General features: G+C 35.7%; 1 protein-coding gene across 6 annotated transcripts in view; it reads right to left on the bottom strand.

The window, feature by feature from the left end:
- The window catches only part of Gfrl (Glial cell line-derived neurotrophic family receptor-like), a 173,886-nt gene that overhangs the window by 24,297 nt on the left and 130,933 nt on the right, over nucleotides 1–18,656 (bottom strand). For all 6 annotated transcript variants that reach the window (XM_064436738.1, XM_064436736.1, XM_064436737.1 and 3 more), the window contains 3 exons: nucleotides 11,075–11,245; nucleotides 9,061–9,205; nucleotides 7,283–7,410 (listed from right to left, as the gene is read on the bottom strand). In XM_064436738.1, the coding sequence (XP_064292808.1) occupies nucleotides 7,283–7,410; nucleotides 9,061–9,205; nucleotides 11,075–11,245 (444 nt within the window). The remainder of the gene's footprint in view (nucleotides 1–7,282; nucleotides 7,411–9,060; nucleotides 9,206–11,074; nucleotides 11,246–18,656) is intronic.

An 18,656-nucleotide genomic window follows, 5' to 3' on the forward strand; every position in this document is an offset into this window, starting at 1 on the left:
ACTTATCATCCCAGCTCAATCCAGCAATCCATAGTTTTTGGATAAAGACCTTTGCTGTTATAATACATGGAGCTATCCACCCTAGTGGATCATACAAACGACAGATTTCACTAATCACTTCTCGTTTAGTTTCAGGAGCAGAAGCATCAGGAGAGATTTTTAGTTTATATCCAAACTCATCCGTGCGACGATTCCAAGCGATACCTACTATTTTAGTGACATCATTTTCCTTTAGCTCCCTTTCCATTTCCAGTTCAGTTCCCCCAAACAAAGCTACTCGGTTACATGTCCATTTTTGTAACTGGAATCCTCCCTTACTTAGCAATTCATTCATTTCTTTATATACTGTAAAAGCTTCTTCTTCTGTCTCAGCGCCGGTGAGAAGATCGTCCATGTAGAAATCCGTCAGAACTCTACTTGCCGCATTCGGGAAACCACGACCTTCATCCACAGCTACTTGCTGTAATGCCTTTACAGCTAAATAAGGAGCACATGAGGTGCCGAAAGTGACAGTTAAAAGACGATAGTCTTGTATAACTCCATCTTCCGATCGCCATACAATCCTCTGAAAATCTGTATGTTTTTCAGCCACTTTAATTTGCCGATACATTTTAACGATATCGGCTGTGAGACATATGGGATGAGAACGCCAACGCATGATCAAATGACGTAAATCCATTTGAAGCGTTGGACCCACCATCAACGTATCATTTAACGATAATCCATTAGCGCTTCGATCGGCTGCATTAAAAACCACTCTAGTTTTAGTTGTACTTCTGTCCAACCGAACAACAGCATGATGAGGTAACCATACTTTACTTTCTATGGTCGATGACTTATCGTGAACCTTCTCCATATGCCCAAGTTCCAAATATTCTTCTATTACTTGAGAATAATTCTCTTTCATTTGACTGTTCTTATCTAATCTCTTTTCCAGACTAAACAAGCGTTTTACAGCGACTGACCTAGTATCACCGTAGTCTCTACGAGCATTTGGACGAAAAGGTAATTCTACCACATAACGACCAGTCTCATCTCTACGGGTTGTCATGTTGAAATGATTTTCGCAATCCTGTTCTTCCGCAGTCAATATACGTTTCTTTGGACTAGGTTCATCTTCAATCTCCCAAAATTTCTTGAGAAGTTCGTTATCTTCTAAATGAACATGAAAGCTCATAACAATGTTATGACATGCAGCTTGTTCTCCATCATAGCCTTCAACTTGACCCGACAACACCCATCCAAGGTGAGTATCCTGAGCAATAACCAAACCATTAGGGCTTTTAATCAACCCTTGTTTCAGGACAGCACAATACACCTCGGAGCCTAACAGAACATCGATTCTATTAGGCGAATTATACTGTGGATCAGCCAAACTAATGCGGCCAAGCTCAGTCCAAGTAGTTGGCCTGAACTTCTTTTGTGGTAACACAGTGGTCACCGTTTGAAGAACATGTGCTTTCACTTGCAACTTAAAGGTTGGATCGTAGAGCGACTGAATCTTGACCTTAACCACATATTTTGAGGTTAAGCCGCTCAGACCACCGCCTAAACCTGATATATTGCTTGCCTCAGCAATCTTATTCAGTCGTAACAACTGTACGGCTGCTTCTGATATAAAAGATGCTTGAGACCCTTGGTCTAGCAGAGCTCTTAATATCAGAGGAGAACCATTTTTGGACTCAGCCTTTACCAGAGCTGTGGCTAATAGGGTTTGAGTTGACCCCATTCCTGTCACAAAATGGCTTGCAATACTTGTGGTCTCGCTCGTCTCAGTGGACGGTTCCGGTTGACTTTGCTCAATCCCTGACTGCTCGGTAGCTACCGCAACTGTGAATGTATTGTTTCCATGAAGAAGTGTGTGGTGTTTTCTTTTACATAGACGGCATCTCGTATTGCCACGGCAAGCCTTCCCTGAGTGGCCGCTGCCGAGACAATTAAAACAAAGTCCAAGATTTTTAACAATATTCTGACGACTAGATACGTCTTCACTAACAAACTTACTACACGAATAGATCTTATGCTCATCATTACAATGAGGGCAGGTTGAAGTTGAAGTAGTGTGCAGGACTTTTGGTTGTATGTGATTAAGATTTAGCTTAGGCTTGTTTTTAGTGGGCTCAACAAACTCTAACGCGCGATAACGTGACTCTATAAAGTCTTTGAACAAAAGGAAAGAAGGCAAATCCTCACCGCAATTGTTAACATGAATTTCCCACTGTTTTCTAGTTTCAGCGTCCAATTTCTGACTAATTATATAAATTATAATTACATCCCAAGTGTCGACTTTAATTTCCAAGTTGGTTAATTCATGAATACAATCAGTTGTCGTATCGATTAAATCTTTTAAAGCTTGAGAAGACTCATAATTCATAGACTTTAGGTTAAACAAACGCTTAAGAATACAATTAGATAAATACCTCTTATTATCAAACCTATTTTGCAACAATTTCCAACACTTTTTATAATTATCATGCGTAATAGGAATGTGTTTGATTAACTGTTCAGCTTCTCCTCTTACTTGCGTCTTCAGATAATGTAGTCGCTGAACGTCATCGAGTGAGGAGTTGTTATGAATAAGAGACTGGAACAGATCCTTGAATGATGACCACTCTGTGTATTTACCGGTGAAAATCGGTATAGTTATCTTCGGTAGTCTAACAATCGGACAATCCTTATTCTTATCCGTGCTCTCAGACAACGACGGCGTCGCACGTGACGTACTTGGAGACAACATTTTCAGCGCAGATTTTAACTCTGTTTTATAATGAATATACATTTCATAGCCCATATTGTAAATATCACTTTCTATATAAGTTTCAACTTCTTTCTCTTTATATGTAGCTATGATGTATTCATGTTTCTCTGAAAACTTCTCTATAATTGTTTCTAAACTTTCCAAACGCGTCGACACATACGATTCGGTGATTTTTTCCTTCGGAGACTTTTTAAAATTACTGTTTCCTCTTTCTATCTGACTATACAAGTGTTTCATTACTTTTATAGAGCCTTCCATGGTTAAAGTATTCAATTTTATACTTCAACTATTTTTCTTCAAAAATTTTCTAAGTCCAAAATTTTAGTTTCGAAAACTTTCTAAGTGTTTAGATTTGTTTACCACCGCTATGAAATCCGGCATAGATTCCACGTCTCGTCACTTTTTCTCGAATTATTCTAAGTCCTAGAATCTACGCCTTGAAAATTTTACAAGTCCTAATTTACTTGAATTTTTTCTAAGTTCTTATCACAACACTACTAATCAAATGTACTTACAGTTTTTCTTGCATCACTTACTACTTCACTGCATTTTCACTTTGCTTCACCACTAGCGCCACTTCACACTATTTATTTACTTAGGAACTGCCAAGTGCATATTTCTTCAAAAATCGATCCGGCTCGAAGGACCCTTGGCCAAAGGTATACCGAGCCTGGGTGATCTGAATCAAAGCCAAAACTCCCGGTACGTAGACATTTATTATCATTGTATCTTTACACATAGGTATATAGCAAAAACGAAACCATGTCGAGTTCTAATTTCGAACAGCGCCATCTAGATTGAACAAACTAAATTAAAATATTACATACCTATACGGTTAAGATTAAACAACAAACGAAGGAATAAAATAATCATGACAAAGCTAATGACGGTTCAGGTAATTTGTTGATTAAATTGGAGTAGAACCATTGAATGTCGATAATATAAATGGACAATACTCAACGACCTACACTTAGCTCTAAGGTTCTTTCGTGGTTGTGATATAAACAAGCATAAAGTCTGATTACTGACCTATTGCTTAATTCTTTGCGTCGCGTTTTTATTGTAAGGAGTTTTGGCTGTATGCGTAGATATATGTTTTAAAATTCTATACAATTCATCTTCCGAAATGAATTAAACAGTGTTAAACATAAAACTGCACAAAAAATACATTTGGGATCCTCAAAACTAGCCCTTTCAATTGATACGCCAAAAGATATATTAAAAAAAATAATTTCACTTCACAGAACCTTTTCATGTTCAACTCGCACTTGATCGATATGTTTTCTTAACTGTATTGACAGTTCTTAAATATCTGGTACCTATCTTTCATCACGTAATCCACCAAAACCCACACAACCACGTTGTTTAGAAATTCATTAAAGTCTTACCTCGTCGGCTTTATAAACCTTTGAAAAGATTTTCTTATGTTAGTTATCAACTCCTACGCATTACGGATCATTGCATTCGCTCGATACGCTGTGCGCCCACGTAGATAGACCCTCCATATTGACATTTCTTTGTTAACTTTCGGTTGACTAGTTGAGGTGACGACTCGATGAACAAAACGGTGCGAACTGTATCATTATTGTAATTTTTAAAGGGCTATTTTAAATGCAGCAAATAATTATTTTTCTTTGTTTCTTTTTTTTTTTCAAATCATAACTATCCTTGCTAATATTATAGATGCGAAAGTAGTTTAGTTTGTTACCTATTCACGCTCTATCTACTTAACCAATCTTTGAAAATTTAATCGAATTGAGTTGAAATTTTACATACATGTAGTTTGAAGCGTTGTGAAGGACGTCCCTTCCCCATGTCCTTTTTTTTAATTTCCTTTCATCCCGAAAAAATGGCTCCCATGGGACTTACACGGTCGAATCGCCGTTTTAGAAAAAATATTAATTTAAACACGTAGTGTAAAGAGCCAAATAAAAACTATAAATTATAAGGTAATTTACTTCAAGTGCACCGACTTAGAAGACAAAAGATTTGTTTGTATTTTTTCTAATTTAAATAACATTATCCGTATAAAAAACTAACTACATTGAAATGTTAGTAATAAGACGAAACATAATTTCCTGAGATCTACGGATACAGACGACTCGAGTTTCGTTTTCTATTTATATTTGTTTCTGTTTTAAGCCGTTGTAATCCTTAATCCTCCGTTTCAATCTGAACTTCTCAAGTTTTTGAGTTGAGGAATTCATCTGTATTTTATACGTATACTTCTGAGTTCATTTATTTGAGTTATTAGTTAATATTCGGTAAGTTTTCTATTCATTAGATGCACTTCATCGCACTACAATATGGTTGGCTGGTAGAGAATGTCATATGGCGTTATGTAAAGTTAAGCTAGTAAATGGTGTACCATATACGTACATCCTTTTTTGTAATTCGTGAAATAAGGTTTTAGGTAAATAAATATAACATTATAACTATAACATTTTACAACACAATTATAAAAAGCAGACAAAGTATAGCAACAACTATTTGAAAGTCTTTTATCAAACTGAGCTCACTACAATAAGATAATTTGAGCCCTTGCCGAAACCTAATCCAACCAATCACCAATAGAAAGTAAGTGATATTATTTTACTGCTCCGTACTGAGATTGTATTGTAACAAATATGTCACAAACTACAACTGACAAGAAGAAATATCTAAAGTAACATTTATCAGAGGATTTCTGGAAAAAATATTCGACAAAAACAATGAGATTTTCCTCGAAAACCACCCCTGGATTTCCGTTCGAGTAAAATATTAACGATAAATATTTGATAACTTTTCTCAAATGGCTCCACAATTCCCTTAATTTTCGTTTTCTTGATAAAATTTATGTTTTTGTGTATATTTTACTCTGGGATCTTAAATTATTAGCATCAATTTCAAATTCAAAAAATTTCAATTAAGAGTTTTTTACTCTAGTCATGATGTAACAATAGATGGATGAAAATGACAATAAATCCTGGGTTCTACCACACCGTTCTAAATATTATAAATGCAAAAGTCTGTCACCCTTTTAATGAAATTTGAAAGAGATATAGTTAATGATTCAAGGTCAAACATAGGCATTATGCCCTGCGGCTATAATTATATCCATACATGGTATAATTATACACTGAATGATGTATTGTAAAGATTATTTGTACTGTATTTTAGGACCTACGACGTAGGGTCTACCATGTTTTCTAACTTTATTTATATTAGGTTTTATTGAAGAATACTGGCATCTAATCATTTCGTCGTGAAACAATTGTTAGGCTTAGAAGCAAAAAGTCATGATCCATTCATAGAATTAAAAGGACTTAGGGAAGATTGAAAGTTGACGCGCCGTGCTCAGCCTGGGATTACCCGGGATTAGGGCGGTCCCGGGGGAGAGAGGTAAGAGGGGGAGGCGGACTCCAACAACTCAGATTATAAGAAATGAATCAAACGTTCCTTATATTGAATCTAGCGTAGGGTTGTCGCTTTATTTGTCTTGAATTGTCGTTTTTGATAACAAAAAAAACAGTTTCTAGTACTTACATAGGATAATAATATTCAAAGACAAAGACACGTGTGCCGCGTAAAATCGAGCAGTAGATCTAAAATTTATGTAACTAGATTCCACCGGATAGATATACAAAAAAGGGGTCTAGAAAGAGATGGTATGATAATTTCAGATGTTTAAATAACAACTGAGAAAAAAAAACTAGAAACAGACGAATGGAGATAATACAAAAACGTTATGGAGGGAGTTTAATTGTAAAAATGAACGTGAAAATAGGAAGAGAGGGATACACATCAAAAATTAATGGATGTAGTCAGTTAAATCAGTATTTTATGGAAGGAAGAATAACATTTTTCGTTTAACCAAGAAAACTGAACAAAACAGTTACGTTTGCAAAATGTTAACTGATGTGAAATTTGTATTTATAGTCAAAGTGGAATCATTTATACTTTACACATAAAATTGAAAAAAAAATAAATTATATAGTGTATCTTAAAGAGCTACAAACTACTGGCATACTGTAGTTAACCCTTTAATCACAACCCTGGACATGATGTGCTCTCAGTAAAGCCATTACGTCGGGTTATTGAATGATACTTCAGTATAATGGAGGTATGGATTCCTCTAATGAAAATAGTTCTATGTGTTTGCCAAGAAATGCTTATTCTACGTACGAGGATATTAAAATCTATTCAGTTCAGACCATATTGGATAAATGTATTTTCGATAAAACTATGATTTGTTACACTACACGTGAGGTTGTTGATGACAAGAGTACTTACTCCTTATGATAAATACTGTACGTCGTCGACTTGAAGACTTTAGTTAACACAAAGGTATTTATTTAATTAAGGCTATCCTAACTAAAAAGGTTGAAAATTTTGATTTTTCATCCGAGGTTCTGCACGCGCCACGCGGATATTTTCTAAAGCTATGAAAGAGACGACGACAATTAATGTAAAACATTGGCATTTATTAAGTAATTTCCTCACTCGGAACCCTTAGGCGATTAGCGCATAAAGCTGTGTACTCACCGACGCAGGGATTATGGTTGACGGTGGTAAAGACGCGGTCACACCGCTTCTTCATGTAGGTGTTGGGGCAAATGCAGCCGAACACGGGGGACAGCCGTAGTCCGGCCCAAGCCTCGCGGCACGCTTCCCTGGAAAACAAACTGGGTAAAATAAATATAATAATAAACAAATAAAAAAATCATACAGGTACAAATTAGATATAAGTAAGTATATAATATGAGGAGCTCAATGGGTTAAGACACTCACACAATGGTTGGCCATTGGATGGGTGATCGCAATTATCTTTAAGCTCCTCCATTCTTCCGATGGCATGTACAGCCGTTTCCGGTCAAAAAATAACCGCTTACCCCACTCGTCTGCCTCAACACCGTGTATTTTTACAACTTTTAAGAGAAATGACAATGACAATACTCAACGGGCCACGCTAAGTACTAATGGACACAAACACAAACGAGCACGAAACTCAGAACTGCAGGCAAACAAATATTTGATTTTTTGGGGCATTCGGTAAAAATATGAAATTTCTTGTAACAAACATCAGTAAAATCATTCGTTCGAAGGTAAAACGTTAGTTAGCTAATTAATTAGTATCAACATCGTCACTATTATAATTTGCGTCGACGAACTAATTATATGGAAACTTTGCAAACTCAACTGAGCTCGTTGTTTGATTTGATTAGTCAAGGATATTAGAATTATGGATATTGAGACTTTAGTTTCATAATGCGAAGAACAAATAAAGGAACAGAAGCGTAAGGTATCATTTTGTTTCCTTAAATGATTCTTTCCTTGTCCTTTTGAAGATCTCTATGTTGTAATTTCTAGGGAAAGACACCTTGGCAGGGACGTCATTCCACAATCCCTCGAGTACAAAAATGATGAATAAGTTCTAACTGACTAGCTTTTGCCCTCGGTTTCGCGTGAATTTATTTAAAAAGGTGTAATTTATGTTTGAACAGGGTTCTTCAACTACGTGCATACCATTTCATCAAAATCGTTTAGCCGTGAAAGCAGAACAGACAGACTTTCGCATTCATAATATTAGTATTTGTAAGTGTCTTTTTCCTTTTCGATGGTAGAATTAAATGAATGGCTCAACTCAACATCGGCGTGTAATCAGCAATGAGCTCAAATGTGTAATCAAATAAAACCCTTTGGAAAGGTCAACGGAGCGAAATGTTATATTGGTAAATGTCTGGGTACTAAAGGTTCCGATTCAAAAATAGCGGGGCTTACCCCAAAATGTTAAAATTAAACTTCCCAATCGCCGTCCAGGAATAAGATATTTAACCTAAAATGTTTTGAAATTTACTTAATTCTGCTTGAGAATTATTTGATAAGTTAATTTACTGCAAAATCTCTTACGGACGTGACAGGTTTCAATGGAAATTTTATCCCGAAAAATATTTAGCAATATCAATGATTTTCAGTAGACTTTAATATTAATTGGTAAATGCTGATATTTCGCTTAACAAAATAAATTAGCTTGCTTCTTTAACTAACTTAACTTTAACGCGCTTTCACCACGTACGTTATCGAACGCGCTGGGATTATGGCGTCAACACTGGTGTCTTAGCAATCACTTGCACTAACATATTTGTTTCAAACATTTCGTCGCGAGTCTTCCACCGCGACTGCAAAGCGAATTGCTGTGCAACATTTTTACTGCACACGTGCTTTAAAATTCTATACAATTTTGCTGTGCGCGTGCTGGATACGCGTGTACGCGTCGGTGTGCACGGGCCTTTAGCCAATAATTTATAAATAAAATAATTTACTTGTCCTCCATCCTGCACTCGCCCTCATGATTCTTGCAAGCACTCTTGAAACGGGTATACAGCGCTGTGCAAGCCTTCTCACTCTGGCAGACAGTCATGGCATAGTTGCAGGTCGGTAGGGTCTCCACAGGGTACGGGTCCTTTTCTGTAACAAAGATAAAAGAATCATAATTTTATCAATTCCTTTTATTTATCATTGAATAGTGAAAAATAAAAAACAAGTCGCGTCTCAATTTTTCATATATTCAAAGAGATTTGTAAAATTATAATATGTAGCCTAAATTAAACAGTATTAGAATTTGAGTCAGAGAATAGTTGTTCCAAAATATCAAAATCTTCGATATAAAGGAAGAGCCGTATGTATTCTAGATAAGAGTACTAATTGTCCCTGAAAATTATTTCGCGATTAAATAGAGACCCTAACAAAGTCCCTACTACTCTTTACAAGCCCTATGATATCGAAGACATCCTGTCAAAAGCAGTAGAAGGCTCACCAAAAATAGCTTTATAAAAGGTCCGAGAAATGCTTTAGTTATATATATTTACTTGGTTATTTATATAATGACACGGTCGAGATTCGTATCGTATTTGGCATAATAGATTTAGAATAGAGCAAACTTATTGATTTCGGGTTGGAATGAATGGAGGCGAAAATCATATTTTTATATGTGACTAGATGTTGCCCGGGACTTATAAAATATAGCCTATGGCAATCTTGGATAAATATACCTTTCTAAGGGGGGAAAGAATTTTTGAAATCAGTTCGGTAGTTTCGGAGATTACCCGCCTCAAATATATAAACTCACAAACGCTTACCTCTTTTTATATTAGGTACCTCAATATATATTTATAATTTTGTTTTAGAAAGAAAGAAAATAATTAAAAATTACTCGTATCTACATTTTTTTCTAGTTTCAATATCCCAATTCCACCACTAAATATATGCTATATATAGTTAAATTCCCTGTTTTCAAGAAATTAATCCTTATTGACGTCGGGTAAACGTCGCATTCACGACTCCTGGCTCTGTCTACTCAGTAAGATAAAAGACGCGATTCTATATTACTCATAGACATAAATAGTACAAATCTAAGTCAAACTTCCCATTTTTTAAAGATGTTTTACAAATAAATTAGCGCATTAGCGTATGCAAATGCAAAAATATGAGCTATGTTATCATTTCATTTAAAGAAATGCGAATATTTTAAAAATATATTTTACAAATAAATTCGTTTGCTCATTGGATGGTAAAGCGGAACTGAATAAATATTTTTTTATACCAAGCCAAGACTTGTAACGAATATCCATATAGTTTGTATACATTCCTTGTTGGATTCCTCTTGCTAAAGAGATCTTTCCGCCATAGAATTAGTAGGTACTCCGTTGAACGAAATACTTATATAAATCCATGCTTTCTGCAACGCCTGCAACGGTCAGCAGGGAAAACACCTTAAAAAGGTGTTTTTGTACTCAAAGTAAAAGTGTATATGCAATATTCTTCTTCTTCTTTTCAGCTTTGTTCAACCAAAATTTTTGGTGTTAGCCATTTTTGAAATGTCGTTGTTTAATGTGCATGGTTTAGACCGTATTTATTTCATATTTCGTTTCGAGTTAACGTATACAAGCATAGCCTATGATTTCACATATCTTCTGAGTCAAAATCCCATGCATGTTTATCATAGATATATTTAAAACCAGAGCTCAAATTTAGGCTACTTTGTTTATAAAAAATCAACCCCTAAAGTGCTGTAATAGCGAGTAAAAATTTGTATGAAAAAACTTGTTTCTTTCTGCGTCGGCAACTACCATTAACATAGCTAGCATTTACTACTGATTACACCTGTCTTTCATTTAAACCTATTCCTGGTTGTTTCCTCAGCCGCTGAGCGTCGAAGCCCAGGGTCAGCGTTCCTACTTTTTTTATCTTCACTTCGCCCTGTCGTCGGCATCCCTAGTTGTCAGACCATTGGTTAAATAGTCACTATGCGTAAATAAACCCTCGGCTGTTACTGACCCTTCTTCGTGACGAAGACGCAGGGGTGGTCGAACAGGAAGTCTCGGAAGGAGTTGCACTCAGGGTCCACGTTGGGCTCTCTACAGAGGCAAGTCGGCTTGAAGAACGGGAACGCTTGCAGGGTCTTCAGGGCGGCTTGGCATTTCGTCACAGTTACCGTCGAGCAAGCCACTGTAACAAAGAGAATAATAAAGTTATAGTCAAAATAAAAAAATCATGTCAGAATCAGAATAATTTATGCCTTCTTTAGATATTTTTAATTTATACGTAGGTTTTGTAAGTTATTTTTAAGTTAGATAGTTTTTAGTTTCATTTAATATAATTTTGTGTTTTTATTGTAAATAATATTTTATTCGTTATGTAAACATGTGTTAGGAACTAAAAGATAAAGTTCTAATCAATGGACTTCTCTACGACGCGGTCGAAATTAATTCCACTCCCATTTCTTGTTAGACACATCGATTTTCCTTCACAATACCTTTTGTTGAAAGGATTCCAAGGAAAAAATGTAATACAGTCACTCAGCCACTCCTTGATGTGTCTCCGACCAAAAAATCTTTCTAATTTCTCAGATAATCGAGTGTTTTTGCCAGGGGATAGTTTTTGCCGCGATGTCGGGGCGGTCCGAAAGGTTAGACCTCTCCGTAAGGACGTTTTTGGAGGGAAATTAACTTTTCCGGGGTTTGGGACAATAAGTTAATGGATTTTTGAGATAAGATGGCACAAAAAGGCGTCTGAATGATTTTACATACATGTTCAATATATATATTTCCTGTTTCGCGTGGTGATGGAATTATTGGCATTCATCAAAAGTCAAAAGAACAAATGAAACATCCAATTATAATTTTGTAACCATTTTTTATTTTATGTTCATTGGTTTCACCGTTTTTTTTTACCTTATCTCCACTAGTTTTAAATAAAACTAATCTCCAGTCATATATCAAACAGGTCTTTATAATAAAAACAAAATCATATACAAGATCTTGGTCCCAAATTTACATTTTTTTCTTTAGACTCACCACAGATGTCTAAATCAAAGGATACAAAATAATACTTGTTTGGAACTTTTGCTTTTAAGCCTGACCTCTGAATCTCCACTCACCCTTAGAGTAGCCATTCGTTATAGAGTATTCACAAATTCATTTGAAGTTACACGGTTATTTTTCACGAAGTTTATAATAATATTCAAGTTTGAATTTGTTATAAATTTGAAAAATGGACCTAACTATTACCCTATTTATTTATGTGTAACATAAAAAAAAACTTTATTTTTATGGACAGAAAAACGTTTTTTAAATGGCCGGTAGAAGTTCTTCTTAACATATCCACTTTGGTGCAGTGTTTTTTAAGATAAATAAGTCTAAAATATTCGTACACTAGCTGTTTTTCGCCGACTGCAAATAGCTGCTTTTGTCACTCTACGACCCACCAACTATCTCCATACCAATAATCCAATACTTCTTTTTTAAAGTGAAAGAAGGATCAATGAACAAACATACTTTAAAATTCACAATATTAGTATGGATTTGCAAAATTTTAAGACTACATTTCAAGTACATTGAGTACTTAATAAAAAGCGTGCTTAAAATTAATACACTAATCACATGTACATACGTATTTATTTACATTCGTTGTGTTCCCGTGGTCGCATCGTTACCGAATACAATAGAGTATACGTGAGAAAGAGAAAGATACAATCTATCTCTTTCTCTCATCTTCAAGTAGTAGTTTGGTTACGCACGCGCGCTCTTAAAAACTATACTACCTCTGACCTCGACCCTCCTGTTTAAGCAGATTTAGTTGGCCGTCTTTATGTAGATCAGTTTGACATGTCGACTCCCATTATATGTAATCGTCAAGGGTGAAAGGGCAAAGGCTCTCATCTTAATCAGAGAAAACAAAAGCAAAAGGGACGAAATAGTTTTTAAGCCCCGATTAACAAGAGTTAAAATCAGTCCTCGTGTCTTTGAGTGTAGGGATGACGTACATCGCATTCGTAAAGATCAAATGTATAAGCTTTTGCCTGCGGGTTTTGTGATCACCTTATAAAAGACTTTTTTTTTTGATACCCTACTCCATTATCAATTATAATTTTCAGCGTGCCATTTAGGGAGAAAAAGAGTAAAACCATACCTCGTTTCATATCACAAAAAAGTTAAAACATACTTAAAGCTAAAAATTTGCACTTTATAGATTTGAAATTGACAGAAAGAGATTAAACATATTTCAGTTTAAAGTATGTCTTAAGTTTTTTAAAATAATAACAGGCATAATAATTTACCTAAACCTTTCTCAGGAATCACACAGTCTAATAGCGAAAACAGCATTTGTAATTTTTGTAATATTGAGTATATTATATGGAATATAAAAACTTCAAAAAAATAATAGACAAAATTAACATATTTCGACATTAAATACTGAGTCCGATCAGCTGAACAGTCAATTTGCACTCATCACGATCATGATCATCATTTGCAGCCCACTATGACCCACTGCTGGGCATAGGCCTCCTTCTGTCTCCGCCAACCATCTCTGTCCTGGGCCATCAAATTCAAATCATATAATATAATCTGTGAAGTGTCTAATCGTATCCAGAATAGCGCGTTGTGTGACTGTGGCATTGAAGGCCAAATCATAGACTATATTGTGTCGTAAAAACAATATCGACATGTCACGAGGAACCGTGGGACCTTTAAAATGACCACTAGAAGCTGTAAACTTGGTCCAGATGGATGTAGATAAATAGATATAGCACTGGACTTATATTAATTTATTATATTGAGTGAATATGTCCCCTCAAACTATCGCTGGTTGACTGGAAGAGATCCCTTCATGGGATAAGTCCGCCATGGTAAACATTTACCTTATGTGTACTTTCAACATGTGTTCTTTGTACAATAAAGATATTAAAAACAACAAACGTACGTCTATATAATTGTGATACATACACCTATTGAATGATACTCCGCACGATTAATAAACAAGTATCCAGTAAAATTTCTTCCAGTAGAATTTTTTTTTATTATATTATTACTACCGTCTCGGGGAATACTGTAATTACTCGATAACAGGTATATTATGGCTTACTATAGTCGTCCATTTTGGATCGTCACCCGCCATTTATCGGAGCTAATGCTTAAAAATTTCCGCGAAGACGCCGTAATTTGTCCGCTCTTTGAGCCGTGAGATATGGCGGCAATTTTTCATGTTCAAATTATTATTCTTGCGAATTTGTTGCGTCATTCTTGTTTGGACTAGCCAATTTTCGCTTTTTCCGATACTTAGCGAGATTTTTTTTATTAACCTATTGCTACCCCTTCCTTCTTATCGTGGTTATTAAAAAAGTAAAAAAAGCGTAATTATTATATAGAACAAAGTATTAAACGAGCAAAAAACAAATGAAACCAATTACTTTACGTTAGTATCACGTAATTACGTGTAAAGTCTTTATATTTAACTAATGGCCCGTCCCGGCTTCGCTCGGGAAAAAGCATAAAATAATATGAACCTTACCTACCATTTATAATACATTATAATATTAGTATGGATTAAATTCAAATTTAAATCATTTATTTAGAGCTTCACAGGCACTTTTTCTCGTCAATTTTTATATTTATAGTTATTTCTCACAATCTACAAACTACTAGCATATCGGAACGACCACTGCTGAGAAGAAATGCCGAAAGAAACTCATTTGAACAGTGTTGGTCCCTATCATGCCAGAAGGGCTTACCATTATTGTTTCTTACAATGTTTTTTTAATAATATATAAGAGTACATAATGTATATAAAATAGTAAAAAGTATATCAAAACAGGTTATGATTGTGATCAGAGTGCTGTGCTGTGCTGTGAAAAACAATTAACTTACATAAAAATATATGAGAAACGAGATGACCAGTTCCCTCTGGCAGCACCCGTTCACGAGTTGACGCATGGGTCATCCATCGCCTAGCTCAACCATACTAGAGGGAACCTCACGACTCGGCCCACGACGCCACCACCAGATTGACCATTTGACATTGACATTTGACATTGACATTTGACATTTGAGTGAGTATGACACACTCGATTCCCATGACTTCATAATTACAAATCTTATTCGTCGAAATAGAAGTATAATTCAGACACTTGAAGATCACAAATCACGTACATGTTTTACAAATAAAATTTAAATGTCACAATATATAATAAAATAAAAAAATAAAATTAGTTGTAAAACAAACAAATTAAGTATTTTCAAACATATACAGGGTGACTTGTTATACATTGGCAATATTTTATCTGCATGCTCAGTCCATGATTCTGAACAAGTTTTAGTATGGGAGTAACTCCGAAATCGCGAAAAAAAAACGAGCTCTTCTATACAAAATTAAATGCCTAAGTTGCTTCTATACGAAAAGTTGTTCAGTACCATCGACTGAGCATGTAGATAAAATAATGCCAATGTATAAGAAATCAGGTGATTTCGTATAGCTAATAAAGTACAAGGAAGCTTATCACCCACATCCTATATGTTTCCTGCCCCGACTCAGTCCCCGGGGTCCGTCCTTATTAATTTAATTAATACTTGCAAACAAGCAGGCTATACTGCTTAATCAAAAAAAAATATTGCGCGATTAATTTTAAACACATCGTGTTGTTTATTTACCGTTTGGCCATGAAAATATTTATGTTACAGTAAACGCACGAAGTTTGTTTCGGTTTATCGTGTGAAAGAGATTTTCGGTTTTACTAATATTATATTACTAGCAGCAGCTTACAGTATTACCTCTGGTTTATTCGTATTGAGAATAATCTCCTAAAGGAATCGACACCAGTGTATAGTGTACTTTATATGGAAAAGTTCTACTTCAGGTTGCAGTTAATAAACCCATACTTTCGTATTCATACGAATATTATAAATGCGAAAGTCTGTCTGTCTGTTTTTGTCTTTCAGGGCTAAACCTCTGGATCGATTTTGATGACATTTGGTATCCAAGTATATAAAGACCCCCGTTCAAACATCGGCTGCTGTTTTTTTTTCTTCAAAAATCAAGTCTCAAATTTATGGGTGGTGATAGTGTGTATAAAATTGTCTGTTCCGCTATCGCAGAGAAATTCACGCGAGCGAATCCGGGGGCAAAGCTAGTCCATAATATGGGAAGGTTATATGATCTTCTATAATTACTTATGACTTTACTAGTACAAATTATCCGATGGCAAAGGCCAATAGAGCTTAGCTCTTAAAATAAAAAGAAGAGAAAGGCCTATTTACACTGACAATGATGAGTCGTTGCCTTGTTCGAAACGCGTATAATTAAGACAGATGGCTTCTCGACTTAAACGGTATTGTTTCCACGAAGAAAGGGATCTTTTTTCTTGTCAGTTGAATTTGATCGGGCCTCCGAAAGTGTCTTGTCACCGTTGGCTGTGTCCCTTGTCATTTCGCGAGGGCCAGTATGTGAGCGCCTTTATGTTCCACTGGGAAGGGTATATGAGTATTAGGTATAGTGGCTTTTGAGTTATGTTGTATACTAGCGGCCCGTCCCAGCTTCGCTCGGGTAAAACCTTCCTTTTGAATTCTATTTGATAAATAAAACCCACATCAAAATCGTAGTTTTAAAGATCTAAGCATGTATAAGCACAGACAGAAAGCGTTGTTTTATACTATGAAGTGATAATGATTGTCATGAACGGAGCCATTTAGCAAGCTGATTAATTTTATCTACGATCAAATATAACAAAAATCTGGTAATTTAATAAATGTTTATTCGAGGTGAACAATTCGGTAGCGCATAAGTCGGTACAAAGCAGCGCGGAAAAAGATCGCAGAAGGCGGGAAAAGCAATAATTGACAGTTGACAGATAATTTGACATTGACAAAAAAGATAAAGGATGCGTTCTGTATCTAAGATATCAAATCAATACTATCAATAAATTATCTATATCTATCTATCTATCTATGCATATAATAAAACTGTAAGTAGGTTATGTTTGTTCGCGCAAGATATAAAAACTACTGGTTGGGATTTGATGTGATTTTCACAGTTACATAGCGGATGTAGACCATCCGCTACTAGGTTTCATCGCAATACGTTGCTTAGAACCCGAGATATTGATAATAAGAAGTTATGAGCGGACGCACAAAATAAACGCGAGCGAAGTCGCGGGCAAACGCAAATGTTTAATAAAATCCACCGAGGCCCGAGGGATTAGTGGACTTTGACGATTGAAACCAACCGCTAAACGTGCCATTCGAAGCCGAGCCGAAACTCTCAGAAGGGATTTCCTGAAATTCCCACGGGAACCGGATTTTTACTCACATACGAAGTTGAGGGCATAAGCTAGTACTATCTACAAAGGTAAATAGTACATATACTATCTACGTAAAAACACGATAATAGTTCTGAATAGACCCGGGGTTGGGTCTACGTCCGTGTCCACAGGTGGGTTTACGCCCAGTATTTGCCCAGTTTCTTTCCAAACAGTCCACCGGAAACCTTACTTTCGGTTGGGCTTGCGGGTTTACTGGGCAAAAACCTGGCGTAAACCCATCTAAGTCCGTGTGTATTGTTGGGCTGCCATTGTGCTCCAAGGTCACAGGTCTAAGAGGCTCCATTTAAATGCTTTTCATAGGAAAACCAAGTTTTCAGTAATAAAGGGTGTCTATTTTCTAAATGACCTCCTAGTTCATGGTCTTATTTTAAACTAAAAATGTTGGCTTCCACAGTACTTGTATAACCATCCACACTTGAAAAGTGTGAGCTATCGCAGGCTGATTAATGAAATTTAAATAAACACATAATATTCAAATGCATTTGTTATACATGTCACACAGGCTTTTAAATTAATAAATACATACATATGTATAAATAAAATATATTGTGTTAGTCCCAAAGTAAGTTCGAGACTTGTGTAATATATAATATAAATATATAGACTAACATTCAAGACCAATGACAATCTGAAAAAGAACCTCCAGTATAGTACGCTGACATGATGATATCAGGCTGCTGAGTAGTCGCACCGTCGTCGAACGTTTGGTATGATCATAAATAGGTATTTTTTTATTTTCTCTAAAGGGCTATGATGGGACAAAATTTGTAATGCATCCGCGAGACTACTAGAAGGGAAGCTTAGGAAGAGAGAGAGAATTAATGGTTCTAACAATATAATGAGATAAACAAATATAACCATAAGGAGACGTTAGTCCGTCTGAATATCATCGTTTCTGTCCTGGATTTGAATTTCACGGATAAATTTCATGTCGAGGGCACTCGCCCCCTGAAGGGTCCTCCAACTTTTTCTTTGAGATTCTTAGAATATTAATTTAAGTAGAGATTGTGGGTGGATACAAGTTTGGACAGCAATCTGTTTTGGGTGAAAACTGTAGTGTTATTTTGGCTTTTTTATTTTAGTTTATGGTTATCTGGCCTCATCGTCTAACAGAAAGGGACAGACAATGATGTCTGGTCTCTCTCACTGAAGCGCATTTCTTGTTTCTTCGGAGCTTAAGGTCCGCCTTCTTAAGTTTTCTCCACTTCGGAAGGTCTTCGGCATCTATAATTGTCAGACGATTGGCACGCAAACGGTTACATGTTG

This window comes from Plodia interpunctella, chromosome 23, assembly GCF_027563975.2.
Source record: "Plodia interpunctella isolate USDA-ARS_2022_Savannah chromosome 23, ilPloInte3.2, whole genome shotgun sequence".
Lineage (NCBI taxonomy): Eukaryota > Metazoa > Arthropoda > Insecta > Lepidoptera > Pyralidae > Plodia > Plodia interpunctella.